The sequence below is a fragment of the Anolis carolinensis genome, unplaced genomic scaffold (genome assembly GCF_035594765.1).
Source record: "Anolis carolinensis isolate JA03-04 unplaced genomic scaffold, rAnoCar3.1.pri scaffold_13, whole genome shotgun sequence".
NCBI classification, from domain to species: Eukaryota; Metazoa; Chordata; class Lepidosauria; order Squamata; family Dactyloidae; genus Anolis; species Anolis carolinensis.
In genome coordinates, this window is record NW_026943824.1 from 12,439,239 (window position 1) to 12,456,303 (window position 17,065).

Sequence of the window (17,065 nt, forward strand, 5' to 3'; positions counted from 1 at the left end):
GAGCGCCATTACCTTCCCGCCGGAGCGGTACCTATTTATCTACTCACATTTGCATGTTTTTGAACTGCTAGGTTGGCAGGAGGTTCTTGTAAATAGTGCAACAATATTATTTTGCTAGAAAGAAAAGCCTTCTAAGGAAGAGATAACATTGGTCTCTGTGTTTTTGTTCTTTTAATCACTTTTGGCTACCGGTGTTGGGTCACGCTGCTGCTAATAAATTACTATGCTGTGCATTTATGGGGAGGGTCTCTTGTTGATAAACCCACTTGCCTAATAAGGTTGCTGTCCGGTGGTCTCTCTTTGGAGATTTCTGGCATCCCTCCTGAATTGGATCCAAATATAATCTTTTTTTGGAGCGGGTGTAATTTCCAAAAAAGAAAAACCTTCAGAAAGGAAAAAGCAGCAACAATAGCATAGCAGTAGTTCAGTAGATCAGAAGCTTCTCGTGCCAGCAGTAGAGCCATTGAGCTTCAGTAATTCAGGAGCAGCATCAAGTTTAAAAAGTTGTAGAAGACTTTATTCAAAGAACTACATAACTAGATAAGAAAGTCAACACAGAGCCTAACTAACACAGCAGGCCTCTATACTTACAGAAGAAGAACAAAATCGAGGACTCAGAGACTTCCCATGTGCTCAGTAAAAAAGATGTGTGTCCCTGGGAAGTATCAGTCTAACAAACAAAGAGAAAGAGAGAGGCAGACGGAGAGGCCAATAGGGGAAGGGCATTCCCTGCCAACTCGCTCATCTTCCCATCTAAATTCTCAATGAGGACTACGAACTTGTGCAAAATGTAGTTGAGTCCCAACCATCTTTGCCCGTCTGTGCCTTACTTGCTTTGTCTCTTTCCTCAGATACAAAGAGCTGATCCGTTATTTGAAAGTGGTGAAATGCAACAATTTCGAGTGGTGAGTGGTTTGGAAATGCTTTTAGCTGTCAAGAGACAATTCTTTCGTTATGGTCCAGCCTGTTGATGAAATTTTGAAATAAAACAGGAAAATAATATCTAAGTTTGGTCCAGATCCCTTTGTGTTTGGGTTCACAGTGCTCTCTGGATCTAGGTGAACTATAACTCCCCCAAATCAAAGTGATTTTCCCCCAAAGACCTCAAGTATTTTTGCTGATCATGACGGTTCTGTGTGCCAAGTTTGGTCCAATGCCATCTTTGGTGGAGTTCAGAGTGCTCATTGATTGCAGGTGAACTATACATCCCAGTATCTACAACTCCAAAATGCTCAGGCCAATTCCCTTTAAAACCCACCAGTATTCAAATTTGGGTACATTGGGTATGCATGCCAAGTTTGGTCCAGATCCATCATTGTTTGGGTTTATAGTGAGCTCTGGATGTAGGTTAACTACCACTCCTATAAATCCCTCCAAAGACCTCCAGTATTTTTTGCTGGTCATGAGGGTTCTGTGTGCCAAGTTAGTTCCATCGTTGGTGGAGTTCTGAGTGCTCGTGGATTGCAGGTGAACTATACATCCCAGTACCCACAACTCCTATAAATCATGGTGAATTCTCCCCAAACCTCTCTTAATATGTTCAGTTGCTGATCAGTTCCTCTGTTTGCTGTGTGCCATAGAAAAGGATAGGAAAGGGTTAGGGGAGAAACAGTGGGCGGGGTCATGCAAATTCCACACCAATGGAGAGAGTAAGGAACATTGGGATGTCTGTTGTGGAGAAGATAGAAGCTGAGAGCTGTGACATTAATGCCATTAATAAAATCCAAATTTAAAATGTACTATGGACAAGCCACTGGTTTTACTTACCCTTGCCCCCGCTTAAACCTTACCTTAAGGGAATAATTAATTTTAATCTTTTTATTCTGTATTTGCACAACTACCTAGGAGTGGGTTGGTAGGCTTGTAGGCTGGGATGCTTTGTATCTATACATGGTTTTACTGTATGTATGGGTAAGTGTGTACGTTTTGTATGTTTCACATGTTCTGATATGGTCAAAATTGGCTAATCAATAAAGAGTTGTTGTTGGGATAGCTAACACTCCAGAAGACAGGAGCAGAATTCAAAAGGATCTTGACAGACTAGAGAGATGGGCCAAAACTAACAAAAGGAAGTTCAACAGGGACAAATGCAAGATACTCCACTTCGGCAGAAAAAATGGAAATCAAAGATACAGAATGGGGGACGCCTGGCTTGACAGCAGTGTGTGCGAAAAAGACCTTGGAGTCCTCGTGGACAACAAGTTAAACATGAGCCAACAATGTGATGCGGCAGCTAAAAAAGCCAATGGGATTTTGGCCTGCATCAATAGGGGAATAGCATCTAGATCCAGGGAAGTCATGCTCCCCTCTATTCTGCCTTGGTCAGACCACACCTGGAATACTGTGTCCAATTTTGGGCACCACAGTTGAAGGGAGATGTTGACAAGCTGGAAAGCGTCCAGAGGAGGGCGACTAAAATGATTAAGGATCTGGAGAACAAGCCCTATGAGGAGCGGCTTAAAGAGCTGGGCATGTTTAGCTTGCAGAAGAGAAGGCTGAGAGGAGACATGATAGCCATGTACAAATACGTGAAGGGAAGTCATAGGGAGGAGGGGGCAAGCTTGTTTTCTGCTGCCCTGCAGACTAGGACACGGAACAATGGCTTCAAACTACAGGAAAGGAGATTCCACCTGGACATTAAACAGAACTTCCTAACTGTGAGAGCTGTTCAGCAGTGGAACTCTCTGCCCCGGACTGTGGTGGAGGCTCCTTCTTTGGAGGCTTTTAAGCAGAGGCTGGGTGGCCATTTGTCGGGGGTGCTTTGAATGTGATTTCCTGCTTCTTGGCAGGGGGTTTGACTAGATGGCCCATGAGGTCTCTTCCAACTCTACTATTCTATGATTCTATGTTGTGGAGGAAAAACAGGAAATCTAGGAGGAAATTGTCCCCATATAGAAGCCTTCACTTGGGTGGTGGGAATTGTGGAGTTTGTGGAGGGCATTGGCAGGGCTCTTGGGCATGTTTATGCCGCTCACTATAACCTTCAATGTCATTGGAGGGAAGGCCATTGGTGTCTCATGAGTAGTGGGAGCTATAGCCTGTTTGTGGAGGCAGGAGTTTGTGGACACCCCAGCCACACACATATTTTCACTTTTATTATGTGTATAGATAGATAGATTACCACCCCAAAATGGAATAGTGTAGATCAGGTATGGGCAAACTTTGGCCCTCCAGGTGTTTTGGACTTCAACTCCCACCATTCCTAACAGCCGGTAGGCTGTTAGGAATGGTGGGAGTTGAAGTCCAAAACACCTGGAGGGCCAAAGTTTGCCCATGCCTGCTTTATAATATTTAAAAATCAGTGATTGTTGCAGGGAAAAAATTGAATTCTCCTACCTTTTCCCTATAATGATGCAGCCTGTTGTCGGAGAACATTTGTGCCGCAGTGAAACAGTTCCTCTTCTTTGTGTCAGTATGCTTTCCCCTGCTTTGTCCCATTCCAGGCTGCAACAGCAGAGAGACCAGATCCCCTTCTACTTGTGCAAAAGTGGAAATATTGCCAACGGGGCCCGGGCCCTCTTCTCCTCCTCCAAATCCTCCTGCACAGCTTGCCGCCTCACCCCGACCCAATTTGAGATCTTGCTGAAGGTCTTCCGCACCGGACAATTTCCTTTGGGGAAAATGGTGGAGACGGCCCAGTGGGTCTCTGTGGGCAAGTATCCCTCTGTCGTAGCCCGGCGTCTGTCCGTTCCTATATTCAGACGACCCTCTGGTTTGACCCCCTTCTTTCCTCTTTTTCCAGGAGCCCCTCTGAAGCCTAAATTTCTGATCAAGAAGATTATCAAGATTCTCTACCACAACCTGTCCCTGTATCGGAACGTAAGCATCTGTTTCCTTGCAATGGTTAATGCAGACAGTCTCCAAGTTACAAACAAGATAGGCTCTGTAGATTTGTTCTTTTTTAAAATAATTTTTATTGAAGTTTTACCTTATAAGATAGAGTAAATTAACATCGAAAGAGTGAGAACATTTGATTGTATAGAAAGTAGGAAAACAGAGATTAAAAAAGGATCAAAAAGGGGGAGAGAGAGGAAAAAAACCCAAAACAAAGCTAAAGTGTCCATATTTATATAAAAAAGAAAGAAAAATAAATCTAAACAAATGCTGATATAAAAATGAAAAAGTATTCGGCAAAGAAACACACCAAAAAGCAAAAAGCATTAGTACTGGCATTAACCACTTTGAATAAAATCGCTAGGTTAGAAGCAGCTGACATTGGAACTGGTCTAACAAAGAACTGCCAAAAACTGTTAAAGTTAAACTAAACAATCATTGCTGTTCCAGTATGACAGCTGGAAAATATAATAATAATAATAATAATAATAATAATAATAATAATAATAATAATAATAATAGTAGTAGTAGTAGCAATAATAGTCCGGATTTCTAAGCAGTATGTCATCATTCAGTTAACAAAGAGATATAGAAGAATAATAAAGCGTGCATTTATGATAAGTCTATATTTCATTAAGGCTAGATTTGTTGTAGATTTGTTCTTAAGTGGAATCTGTGTGTAAGTTGGAACAGGTACAGTTTTAAAGTATAACTCCAGCCTACCTACCTATCATCTATCTATCTGTCTGTATCAGTGGTTCCCAACCTGTAGTCTGTGGACCACCAGTGATCCCCAAGAACTAAAATTTGTTCCGCGGCTTCACCATTACTACACCGTTGCAACAAGAGCAACTTAGGGGAAATGTGGGTAAAACCACATTGAGGCTATAACAAATACCTGAGCATTTGCAACTGGTGTAACTGGTAAATTGCCTGATGGGTGGTCCCTCTTTTGTGTTTCAGCCCCAGTGCTGGAGCGCTGTGATCAAGACCTTTAGCAGCTACTCCTTTTTGGGAGATGACGGGTGCTTTGTCCCCCTTCTTGTGAAGGAACCGCCTTTGCATTTCCAGCAGGTAAACAAGCAGAGAAGACGGAACGAGCACCAGTTTTATAGGGATTTTTTTTCATTAAGAAGCTTTTGCTGCATTTCCTGCAGTGTCTCATCTCTTGCAGTCCGCCTTTGCAGGTTTGACTTTTACAGATTTGATCGAAACATTATCTCTCACTCCTCCTGCAGATGTCATACTGGAGGATCTAGAACAGTGGTTCTCAACCTTCCTGATGCCACAACCACTTAACACAGTTCCTCATGTTGTGGTGACCCCCAATCATAAAATTATTTTTGTTGCTACTTCATAACTGTAATTTTGCTACTGTTACGAATTATAATGTAAATATCTGATATGCAGGATGTTTTTTTCATTCACTGGACCAAATTTGGCACAAATACCCGATATGCCCAAATTTAAATACTGGTGGGGGTTGGGGGGGATTGATTTTGTCATTTGGGAGTTGTAGTTGCTGGGATTTATAGTTCACTTACAATCAAAGAGCATTCTGAACTCCACCATTGATGGAATCGAACCAAACTTGGCACACAGAACTCCCATGACCAACCGAAAATACTGGAAGGGTTTGGTGGGCATTGACCTTGAGTTTTGGAGTTGTAGTTCACCTACATCCAGAGAGCACTGTGGACTCAAACAATGATGGATCTGGACCAAACTTGGCATGAATACTCAATATGCCCAAATATGAACGCTGGTGGAGTTTGTGGGAAATCAACCTTGACATTAGGGAGTTGTAGTGTTTTCTGATGGTCTGTGGCAACCCCTCTGACCTCCCCCTCGCGGCACCCCAGAGGTCCCGACCCCCAGGTTGAGAAATGCTGATCTAGAAATTCCTAAAGAGAGATGTTTTCTTAGGGGGGGAAACCCAGTCATATTTTCTATTTGCGGCTTTTCACTTTTGGGAGTCTCCTGGGCCTATAACAACAACAACTTTATTTTTGTACCACGCCTCGGCTAACATGAGTTCAAGCCCAAACAATTACAATAGAACAAAATAAAATGCATACAAAACCAACATAGTAAAGCAATAAAATAGTAACAGTAGCATAATAAAACATAATATAAAAATGGTACAAAAAACGTAAACAAAGGCGAACTGGGCCAAACCTTAGCTGACTGTATTTGTTTGTCAACTTTGTGAAATAACTTCAGGGCACAAAGGGGAAACAATCAGAATATACTATTAGATCCTCATTCAGTTCTTTAAAGCTTTTATACTCCTTATGGAGATACTTGCCTGAACTTAAGCAGACCGTGTTTGCTAAGAATGTCCAAAACTTGGATTATGGGAATCGCAGTCCCTCGCTGTGGAGCATCTGTTCAGTCTGGCATCCTATATTACAGTTCTGGATTCATAACCTAGAGTTATGGATCCTGAAGTGATCTATATTCCATATGACATCTTACTGTTACACTTCATAAATGGATCTTATGGCAGAATGGATGTGAGATTCCAACCCCGTTCTGGTTCTGCACTCAAGCCATTGCTCTGATCGCACTGATGTCCCATTTGCCAATTGGTTCTGAGAGTTTATTCCAGTTAGAAGTGTTATTCGAATGCCACTTTTTTCCTTTACAGATGGTTTTCATGGAATCTTGCCACATCATGGATATTCTCGCCCAACACAACTGTAACTTCAACCTCTCTAAAGCCTTCAGCCTAGAGGTAAGAGCCTCCTATTATTATTATTGACACAAAGACAGAGTATGACACAGCAAACGAGAGATGTATGCTGGATTTCGTATCACAGAATCACAAGTCAAACACTTCCCAAGTGTTTAGGAATGTGTGATTTATTATTATTATTATTATTATTATTATTATTATTATTATTATTATTATTATTATTAAGCAGAGGCTGGATGGCCATCTTGTTGGGAGGGCTTTGATTGTACTTTTCTTTCCTGGAACAATGAGGTTGGACTGGATGTTAGAATTATCATAATTGAATAATATGATAACTCTATCATCCTGGTTGGCCTTTAGGGTCCCTTCCAACTATATGAGCATAATAATAATATAGTAATTCTACCTTCCTGTCTGGAAGAAGGGGGTGGGACTGGATGGCCCCTGGGGTCTCTTCCAGCTCTAGGATTCCATATGTATGTCTGTATGGTTGTATATAGATACAGTAGAGTCTCACTTATCCAACATAAACGGGCCGGCAGAATGTTGGATAAGCGAATATATTGGATAATAAGGAGGGATTAAGGAAAAGCCTATTAAACATCAAATTAGGTTATGATTTTACAAATTAAGCACCAAAACATCATGTTATACAACAAATTTGATGGAAAAAGTAGTTCAATAAGCAGTAATGCTATGTAGTAATTACTGTATTTATGAATTTAGCACCAAAATATCACGATGTATTGAAAACATTGACTACAAAAATGCATTGGATAATCCAGAACGTTGGATAAGTGAGTCTTGGATAAGTGAGATTCTACTGTATATGGTTTCTCTGCCATATCTGTGCGGGTTTGGTCCCAGGACCCTCCATAGATGTGGCCATCCATGGCTGCTCAAGACCTGTTATATATAATGAAGCAGTCAAACAGTGTCTCATATCAAATGGCAAAATCAAGCTTTGTCTTTTGGGATTTGAGAATTCATGGATATAGAAGGCTAACAGTCTATCTATCTATCTACGGTAGAGATGTGCGCAAATATTTTTCCTTCATTTCTTTTGTGCTATTGTTTTGTTTCGACCGTTCGTCTACACAAAATGAATGACAACATTTTCGTAGGAAACGAGGCGACACGAAAATTAAAGCTGCACAATCTTCGTGCTTTTGCTTTAGTTTTCCTTTTGTTTCAGCCCCGTAACAAAAAGCAGGTACTGACAGAGGGCTGCTTTCTCATTGCAGCAGATGTGTACCAATGGGTGTTAATAATAATATTAATATAAATAACAATAATTACTCTGGTACCCTAAGCTGAGTCTGGGAGAGGAGTGCTTCCCCATTACATCTGATGTGTATCCATAGGTCTTGAAAATAATATTTATATTAATATTAAGAACAGCAGTTATTCTGGCACCCTAAGCTGAGTCTGGGAGAGCAGTGCCTCCCAATGACATCTGATGTGTATCAATGGGTCTTGATGATAATATTTATATTAATATTAAGAACAGCAGTTATTCTGGCACTCTAAGCTGAGTCTGGGAGAGCGGTGCCTCCCAATTACATCTGATGTGTATCAATGGGTCTTGATGATAATATTTATATTAATATTAAGAACAGCAGTTATTCTGGCACCCTAAGCTGAGTCTGGGAGAGCAGTGCCTCCCAATTATATCCAATATGTATCCATGGGTCTTGATGATAATATTTATATTAATATTAAGAACAGCAGCTATTCTGGCACCCTAAGCTGAGTCTGGGAGAGCAGTGCCTCCCAATTACATCTGATATGTATCCATGGGTTTTGATGATAATATTTATATTAATATTAAGAACAGCAGCTATTCTGGCACCCTAAGCTGAGTCTGGGAGAGCAGTGCCTCCCAATTACATCTGATATGTATCCATGGGTTTTGATGATAATATTTATATTAATACAGTAGAGTCTCACTTATCCAACACTCGCTTATCCAACGTTCTGGATTATCCAACGCATTTTTGTAGTCAATGTTTTCAATATATCATATTTTGGTGCTAAATTCATAAATACAGTAATTACTACATAGCATTACTGCGTATTGAACTACTTTTTCTGCCAAATTTGTTGTCTAACATGATGTTTTGGTGCTTAATTTGTAAAATCATAATCTAATTTGATGTTTAATAGACTTTTCCTTAATGCCTCCTTATTATCCAACATATTCGCTTATCCAACATTCTGCCGGCCCGTTTATGTTGGATAAGTGAGACTCTACTGCAGGGGTCCTCAAACTTTTAAAGCAGAGGGCCGGTCCACAATCCTTCAGACTGTTGAGGGGCCAAATTATCATTTGAAAAAAAATACGTGCATATGTGTTATTTGTAGTGCAATACAACAATAACAATTAAAGAACAATGCAATATTTAAAAATGAAAACAATTTTAACCAACATAAACCTATCAGGATTTCAATGGAAAGTGTAGGCCTGCTATTGGCCAGTGAGATAGTCAAGTTAATTATGATTGTTGTTGTTGTTGTTGTGTGCCTTCAAGTCATTTCTCAAGTCTAAAATTAATTATTTATTTATTTACTGCCTTTATTTACTACATTTATATCCCACCCTTCTCACCCCGAAGGGGACTCAAAGCAGCTGTATGTACATACAATATATTATATTATTAGCATAGCACAATATTAGCATTATATATTACTATATTGAACTATACCACTATACTGTCATATTACTGTATATGTAATATATAACATATAATTAATATTATTATATGGTATTATTATTAGTATTATATTGTATAACATTACAATATTTTTATCAATATCATATGTATATACAATATATTATATTATTAAAACTGATATAAAAATATTATATTATAAAACTGAGGGCGGGGGCCAGGTAAATGAGCCTGGAGGGCCGCATCCAGCCCCCGGGCCTTAGTTTGGGTACCCCTGCTCTACTGTATTAAGAACAGCAGCTATTCTGGCACCCTAAGCTGAGTCTGGGAGAACAGTGCCTCCCAATTACATCCGATTTATATCAATCGGTCTTGATAATAATATTTATATTAATATTAATATATTTTTGACTATACATCACCCTTTTTGGATTTATAGACTATAAGCTCGTACTGCCACCTGGCATTAGATTGCAAAGCGTGATAGGAGCGAGATCTGATGTGAGCAACTGCGGCTTATCTTGACCTATTTCCCAAAATTTCTGGGGAATTCAATTAGTACAAACGTGCAGTACATTCCTCCTTCATTTCAGTCTCCTGATTATTTAATCTCCAAATCTCCTTTATTGAAAACAACACACAATTACTGATGTTTGCAGGGAACGTATGGTCTTCTAGGCTCAGCATACGATTTTTTTTCCACAAATGTTCCACGACAGCTGTCAGGGCATGGGATAAGGACCGCCCTGTGTGGGCTTAGGATCGGTCGGGTCAATTAATGGTATGATTTCAGGGATTACTTGAATAAATCTGCATACATTTGCAAAATGAATTCGGCAAGATTAGTTCGGAGATTAGCTTTTGGGGAAGGGATGGAGCTCTGCAGCGAAATCAGGGCTTTGTGTGCCTTAATTTATCTCCCTCTTAATCAGCGAAAGCAAGTATCAGTCCAAAGCTACCATTATTATTATTATCATCATTATTTCTTACCCACATATCCTCAAGGTTTGAGGCAGTGGTCAAACCAGGGCTTTTATATGTCCCAATTCATCTTCCTTTTACTCAGAGAAAGTAAAATATTGGTTCAAGGCTGCACATATTATTATTATTATTATTATTATTATTATTGACGGAAAGACATAGTATGACACAGCAAACAAGATATATATGCTGGATTTCGTATCACAAAACCACAAGTTAAACACTTCCCAAGTGTTTAGGACTGTGTGATATATTATTATTATTATTATTATTATTATTATTATTATTATTATTATTATTATTTACAATCACAAATCTCTAGGTTTGAGACAGTGGTAAAGCCAGGGGTTTGGGTGCCCCAATAATAATAATTATTATTATTATTATTATTTGATACACAACAAGACTGGTACACAGCAAACAAGATCACTCTGCTGGCTGTTGTATTGAATCACATGTCGGACACTTCCCAAGTGTCTAGGACTATGTGAAATATCAGCAAATAATCCATGCAGATCCGAGTAGGGTAGCCTTTTGCAGCTGACAGATCGTAATTTTGTCAGCGCCAATTGTTATCAAATGCAGGCCAAGGTCTTTAGGCACTGCACCCAGTGTGCCAATCACCACTGGGACCACCTTTGTTGGCTTGTGCCAGAGTCTTTGCAGTTCAATCTTTGAATCTTTGTATTATTATTATTTCACGTATATTCAAGCTTTGAGGCAGTGGTGAAGCCAGGGATTTTGCATGCCATTATTATTATTATTATTATTATTATTATTATTATTATTATTATTATTATATGTATCCTCAAGGTTTGATTATTATTACATGCATCGCCAAGGGCCCTATGGAACTTTCACATCTTTGAAATGGTTCTCGCTTAACTCACATGCGTGTTTTTAATCCAGATGAAAGGTTTGAATTGATTTAATCCATGGCATTTAAATTAAACATGGCCTCCTTTTTTTTATTCCCAGACCCACATGGAGGCAGGGCTCATCTTCATGGTCCAGGCGGTGCGGCAGATGGTTTTGCGCGAACATCATTCTCTGACCTCCTTCCTGGACATCGTCTTGGCTTTTAGGGTAAGATATCCCACTTTAAGAAGATATATATTCGGTGTTGTCCATATAACAATTACGGGTTCTCCTAAACAGCTTCAACGGCTGCTGATATGAGAACAATTCGAAGCGAGCCATAAGGAAAGGCGGGTAATAAATGAAATTGTTGTTGTTGTTGTTTTTGTCCTATAAAGCACCATATGGCTTGTATTCCCATTGTCTGAAAGCCAACTTTTCTGCAAATGCTTGTGTCTTGCTGCCTTGAAGTGTACTGTAGGCTTCAGTGTGTGAGTAGGCCTCAGTATGAGAACACCTCAGTGTGAGAGAGACCTTAGTATGAGGTAGGCCTCAGTGTGAGAAGCTTCGGTGAGAGAGGCCCCAGGTTGAAGGCTCCAGTGTGAAGGTTGCTGTGTGTAAAAGCTCCTGTGTATGTCTGTTGTGAGAGGAGGCTCTGTGAAAGCGAAGCTGTTTATCTGCGTGAGAAAGAAGCCCAGCGTGGAAGCAAAGAAGGAAGGATAAAGAACTTTATTTGTGTTATGGTGATGAAGGTGTATTGGGAAAATATAATACTTGTATTGGAAACTATATATTAAATGTAATCATGTTAAGAAATGGAAATAGGAAAAATGTAATCACAAGCAGAATTGTATGCCTATAGCCCAAAAATACACTCTGCTCAGCAAAAGCAAGACCAAAGTTCACCCTGGGTGCCAGGGACATATGTTAAGTGTCAACAAGAGTAGATAAGCTAATGGACAAGAGACAAATTAAGGCTTTTTGGGATGTTAAGATAAGACCTGGCGCCGGGGGGGGGGGGAGTGCTAATGACTCTCTGACAGCTAAGATAGGAGGAAATCTTTAATTAATGGATTCGGAGAGCTTAGATGGAAATTCCAGAGATAACGCCTAATGGAGGGTCAGAGGTCTTGACGTAGTCTATATTTTAGGAAAATGCAAAGATAGCTTTTAAGTTAAGTGCCAAGACTTTTTTGACACTAATTGGTGATTGATAATACCTATGTGACGTAGGTAGAGGTAGGCCAAAGAGTTTATAAGGATCTGTGTTTCTTTGTCTTGTACCCTTTTTTCCTGGAAAAAGGGGAGTCTATATTGCTTATTCTCACTGGCCACTGAGAATAAACGTCATTTTTTCTACAGCCACTGGAACTCTCTTTGTCTCATTTCCTCAAACCTTTGTCTGCCATTTCAATGGAAACCTTGTTTTTTTGTAAATAGTGCAACCATATTATTTTGCTTCGAAGAAAAGCCTCCTAAATAAGAGATAACATTGCTCTGTGTGTTTTTGTTCTTTTTATCACTTTTGGCTACCGGTGCTGGGTCACGCTGCTGCGAATATGTTACTCTGCTATATGTTTATGGGGAGGGTCTTTTGTTGATAAGCCCACTCGCCCAGCAATTGTTGTTCCTGCACCACAAGAGCAGCCGATTCACTTCATCCCGGTCGGCAGACTCCTCACCTTCAGAAATAAGCCCCATCACGGTTGTGTCATCTGCAAATTTGGTAATGATATTGGTATGGTGGATGAGGATGCATGTGTACAAAGTGTGCACAAAGAGATTGCAAAGAGCCGTCATGTGCCATCACTGAGTTCCATACTAGTGTTAATTCTTCTTTCCTCCCTTTCTGCAGAAAAACCTCTGGGCCCTGCGGTTGCTTCTGCAGTCCCTGGATTTCCACAAAGAGCCCGTCCGCACCATCGTCGACCTGACTATCACCGACCTCCAGAGCCGGAAAGCAGAAATACTGGCCCTGTAAGTGGCCCTGCCGCATTCTCATTGTTCCTCAAACCTAGCAAGTGACAATGCTGCGGAGTGATTTAAGCCACACCAAATGCCCAAAGTACTCCCAAACAAAACTTAGAGAATCCCGCTTTGAGAATAGGGGATATTTTTTAAATTTTCTCCTTTGTCACAAGTTTATGGTTATTATTTTGTATTATCTACATTAACATAAAAGCATTGGCACACTATTTACAATATACAAATATACAAACATTAAGACAGATTTAATAGAAACAGTATTAAAAAAATCCACAACTTAAGAAAGAAAAGGTCAAAAGAACTACAGTAGAGTCTCACTTATCCAAGCTAAATGGGCCGGCACAACCTTGGATAAGCAAATATCTTGGATAATAAGGAGGGATTAAGGAAAAGCCTATTAATTATAGAATCAGAATCGTAGAGTTGGAAGAGACCTCATGGGCCATCCAGTCCAACTCACTGCAAGGAGCAGGAAAATCTCATTCAAAGCACCCCCCGACAGATGGCCATCCAGCCTCTGCTTAAAAGCCTCCAAAGAAGGAGTCTCCACCACAGTCCATCAAATTAGGTTATGATTTTACAAATTACGCACCAAAACATCATGTTATACAACAAATTTGACAGAAAAAGTAGTTCAATACGCAGTAATGTTATGTTGTAATTACTGTATTTACTAATTTAGCACCAAAATATCATGATATATTGAAAACATTGACTACAAAAATGCCTTGGATAATCCAGAACCTTGGATAAGCGAATCTTGGATAAGTGAGACTCTACTGTATATTGAAAACATTGACTACAAAAATGCCTTGGATAATCCAGAACCTTGGATAAGCGAATCTTGGATAAGTGAGACTCTACTGTAATATAGGATTGAAAGATCAAGAATGGATTTAATGTGTTGTCGAAGGCTTTCATGGCCGGGATCACAGGGTTGTGTGTTTTCCGGACTGTATGGCCATGTTCCAGAAGTATCCTCTCCTGACATTTCGCTCACATCTATGGCAGGCATCCTCACAATCTCTGAGGATGCCATAGATGTGGCTGAAATGTCAGGAGAGTATACTTCTGGAACATGGCCATACAGCCCGGAAAACATACAACAACCCAAGAACGGATTGCAAACGATAATGAAATATTCGCCAAATATTACACCTTTATATACAAAATCAAACAATAAAAGAATGTTGATGCCCAAAATTAACTAAAGAGGAAAAACAAATGACAGCACCAATAAGCATGGGTGAAATTCCAAAAGCCATAGAGAAATCTAAACCAAACGAAACCCTAGGACCAAATGGCTTTCCAACATTATGTGCTTAAGAAATTTGGGAAGGAAATTAAGAGAACCCATGCAGGGTGTTTGGGGCCCCTGGTGGCACAGTGTGTTAAAGCGCTGAGCTGCTGAACTTGCAGACCAAAAGGTCCCAGGTTCAAATCCCAGGTGCGGAATGAGCGCCCGCTGTTAGCCCCAGCTCCTGCCAATCTAGCAGTTCGAAAACATGCAAATGTGAGTAGATCAATAGGTACTGCTCTGGCGGGAAGGTAACGGCGCTCCATGCAGTCATGCTGGCCACATGACCTGGAGATGTCTATGGACTACGCCGGCTCTTTGGCTTAGAAATGGAGATGAGTACAAATCCCCAGAGTCGGTCACGACTGGACTTAACGTCAGGGGAAACCTTAACCTTTACTATGCAGGGTGTATTTGACGTAATATTGAATACAAACAAGATATCAGAGTTACAGGAAAGTCCCACGGTCACACCGATTCCAAAAGGAGCTTGAGATCTGAATTATAGGCCGATCTCATTGCGAAAAGCTTTACTACAACTTTCCCAGCTTTGAGGCCGCTCTCTGTGTGTGCCTCACGTTCGCTTTCGAGCCTTGCTTTTCTTCTCGTCCTGCTCAGGTGCCATCAGTTCAGCCCTTGGTACGTCTGCGACCTGCTCTCCCTCTTCCTCTCATCCCAGAATCGGGATCTCCCCTCCGTCGGCATCGTCATCATCAATATCATCAAGGAGAACCTGCAGAAGTAAGTGGCTCAAACTCCACTTGAGATTCCTATTCATTGTAAGACAAGAACACTCTTGGTTGTCTCGGGAGGTGCCTCTCCTAACCACTCCTTTTCCTTTCAGGTGTTCTTGGGCAAAAAACATTGGCCACTTCCTTCATGACACAGTAAGTACATCGCTTGCCTCCAGGACTCCTCCGTTCACCCTTTTCAGGGGCATTATTGTGAAAGTGTAATATCGTCCATCTCTCCCCCATATCCTAACTAGCTCTCTTTTGACTCCTGCACAGAACTGGGTGTTTCCAGATGTTTCCAGCTTCATCGAGGCTTCAGAGGTTCTTCCATAAATCTGCCGCTTCTCCTCACTTTTGGCTACTTCAGTGAAGCCTGCCTTTGGACAACGGGCCCTTCCAAATCCCGTAAATCCAAGATCACAGGGCATTTTGTGGCTCTGGGTGACTCTTCTAGAAACTGTAGGCCTGATTATTGGGACTGGGTTTCCAACAGGAGTTAAAAGTTTATAGTGAGTGGAATTTGTTCCCGTGAGAGCATTGTTGTTTCTGACGTTTAAGGAATTCGGAGCAGGCCACGCCAATACAGAAGGTTTTGTGTCTGGATGCACTGTTATTATTTTGTATCATTGCACCAGTGGAGCTTTATGGCACACGTCTTTCAGTGCCGTAAAGGTTTCCTCTCTTCCTCCATATCGTTCTTCTGGTTCTCTCAACGTTTTAATATGTGAAAATAAGACCAAACTTGTCATCGTTTAGAAGTTGCAACTTGTAGTCGCACCTGAAAGGGCTGAGATTGTACATTCACACGTAGCCCCATAACTTATAACTTATTTGTTTACTTATTTCTCCTTCCTCTCTCCTTCTCCTTCCCTTCTTCTCTCTCCTCTTCTTTTCCTCCTCTTTTTTTCTTATTTTCCTCTTCCTTCTTCTCTTCCTTGTTCCACTTCTCCTCTTATTCTCTTTCTCTTTCTTTTTCTCTTTCTCCTTCTCCCCTTCTTCCACATTCCCCTTCTCCTCTTACTCTCCTTCTCTTCCTCCTTCTCTTCTTCTTTTCCTCTTCCTCCTCATCTTCCTCCTTTTTTCCTCCTCCTCCTCTCCTCTTCCTCCTTGTCCCCTTCTTATTTTTCTCTTCTTCCTTCTTTTCCTCTTCCTGCTTCTCTTATTCCTCCTTTTCCTCTTTCTTCTTCTTCTCCTCCTTCTCCCCTAGGGCTATTTGTGCTCTTTCATTTTGTGCACGGCTTGTTTTGACAAACTTGGAAAAACGTTTCCTGTATATGTAGAGATAATATATATTAGTTTATTGCACCTTTTGAATTCTTCTGAAAAAATTGGGGACGCGAAGCAGACAAATGCATTTGGCGGAGAGTGTTTAAAAAGATGTGAACATTTCTATATTTTTGCCAAGAAGCATTTATATATTAATTTTGTAGTAATAATTAGCACAGAAATCAGTTGAAGTTACAGCAATTAAATATTGAGTTACTACTCTGGTTAACAGGGGATTTCTGCAGAATTGAGGCTTAATCCTTGAATTTCAGGTTGTAGCTGTTTCGTTTACAATGTTTGTTCACCCTTCCTTCCTTCCTTCCTTCCTTCCTTCCTTCCTTCCTTCCTTCCTTCCTTCCTTCCTTCCTTCCTTCCTTCCTTCCTTCCTTCCCTTTTCTATTTGAAAAATATTTTGGGAAAGCAGACTTACTTTATTTGTTTGTTCTGATTTTTTTCAATATCCGGAAGGCAAATTAAACCGACACATTGGCAAATGAGTTTTGTGCTTTTGTTTGAAAATGAGCCCCCGGTAACACCTCCCAACAAAGGATCCCCCAGGCAGGAAGCAGCCAAGCTTTGAAGCTGCGAGGTTATTCAATGCTAATCGAGGTGGCCAGTTGCAACATTCACACTTGCCTCAGGCAGACAAGAGTTCTTTCTTAGTCCACAACTATATAAACCCCACTTGACTAGTTTCCAACGAACCTCACAAACATCTGAGGATGCCTGCCATAGATGT

At 40.6% G+C, this 17,065-nt stretch overlaps 1 protein-coding gene across 2 annotated transcripts in view; it reads left to right on the forward strand.

Annotated features, from left to right (window-relative positions):
- The window catches only part of LOC103279847 (uncharacterized), a 32,761-nt gene extending 15,938 nt beyond the window's left edge, over window positions 1–16,823 (forward strand). For both annotated transcript variants that reach the window (XM_008116810.3, XM_062964330.1), the window contains 10 exons: window positions 852–905; window positions 3,444–3,652; window positions 3,743–3,819; window positions 4,798–4,908; window positions 6,485–6,571; window positions 11,164–11,271; window positions 12,899–13,020; window positions 14,945–15,067; window positions 15,171–15,213; window positions 15,337–16,823. In XM_008116810.3, coding sequence (XP_008115017.1) covers window positions 852–905; window positions 3,444–3,652; window positions 3,743–3,819; window positions 4,798–4,908; window positions 6,485–6,571; window positions 11,164–11,271; window positions 12,899–13,020; window positions 14,945–15,067; window positions 15,171–15,213; window positions 15,337–15,393 — 991 coding nt within the window. In that variant the 3' untranslated portion in view covers window positions 15,394–16,823. The remainder of the gene's footprint in view (window positions 1–851; window positions 906–3,443; window positions 3,653–3,742; window positions 3,820–4,797; window positions 4,909–6,484; window positions 6,572–11,163; window positions 11,272–12,898; window positions 13,021–14,944; window positions 15,068–15,170; window positions 15,214–15,336) is intronic.
- The last annotated feature ends 242 nt before the right edge of the window (window positions 16,824–17,065 follow it).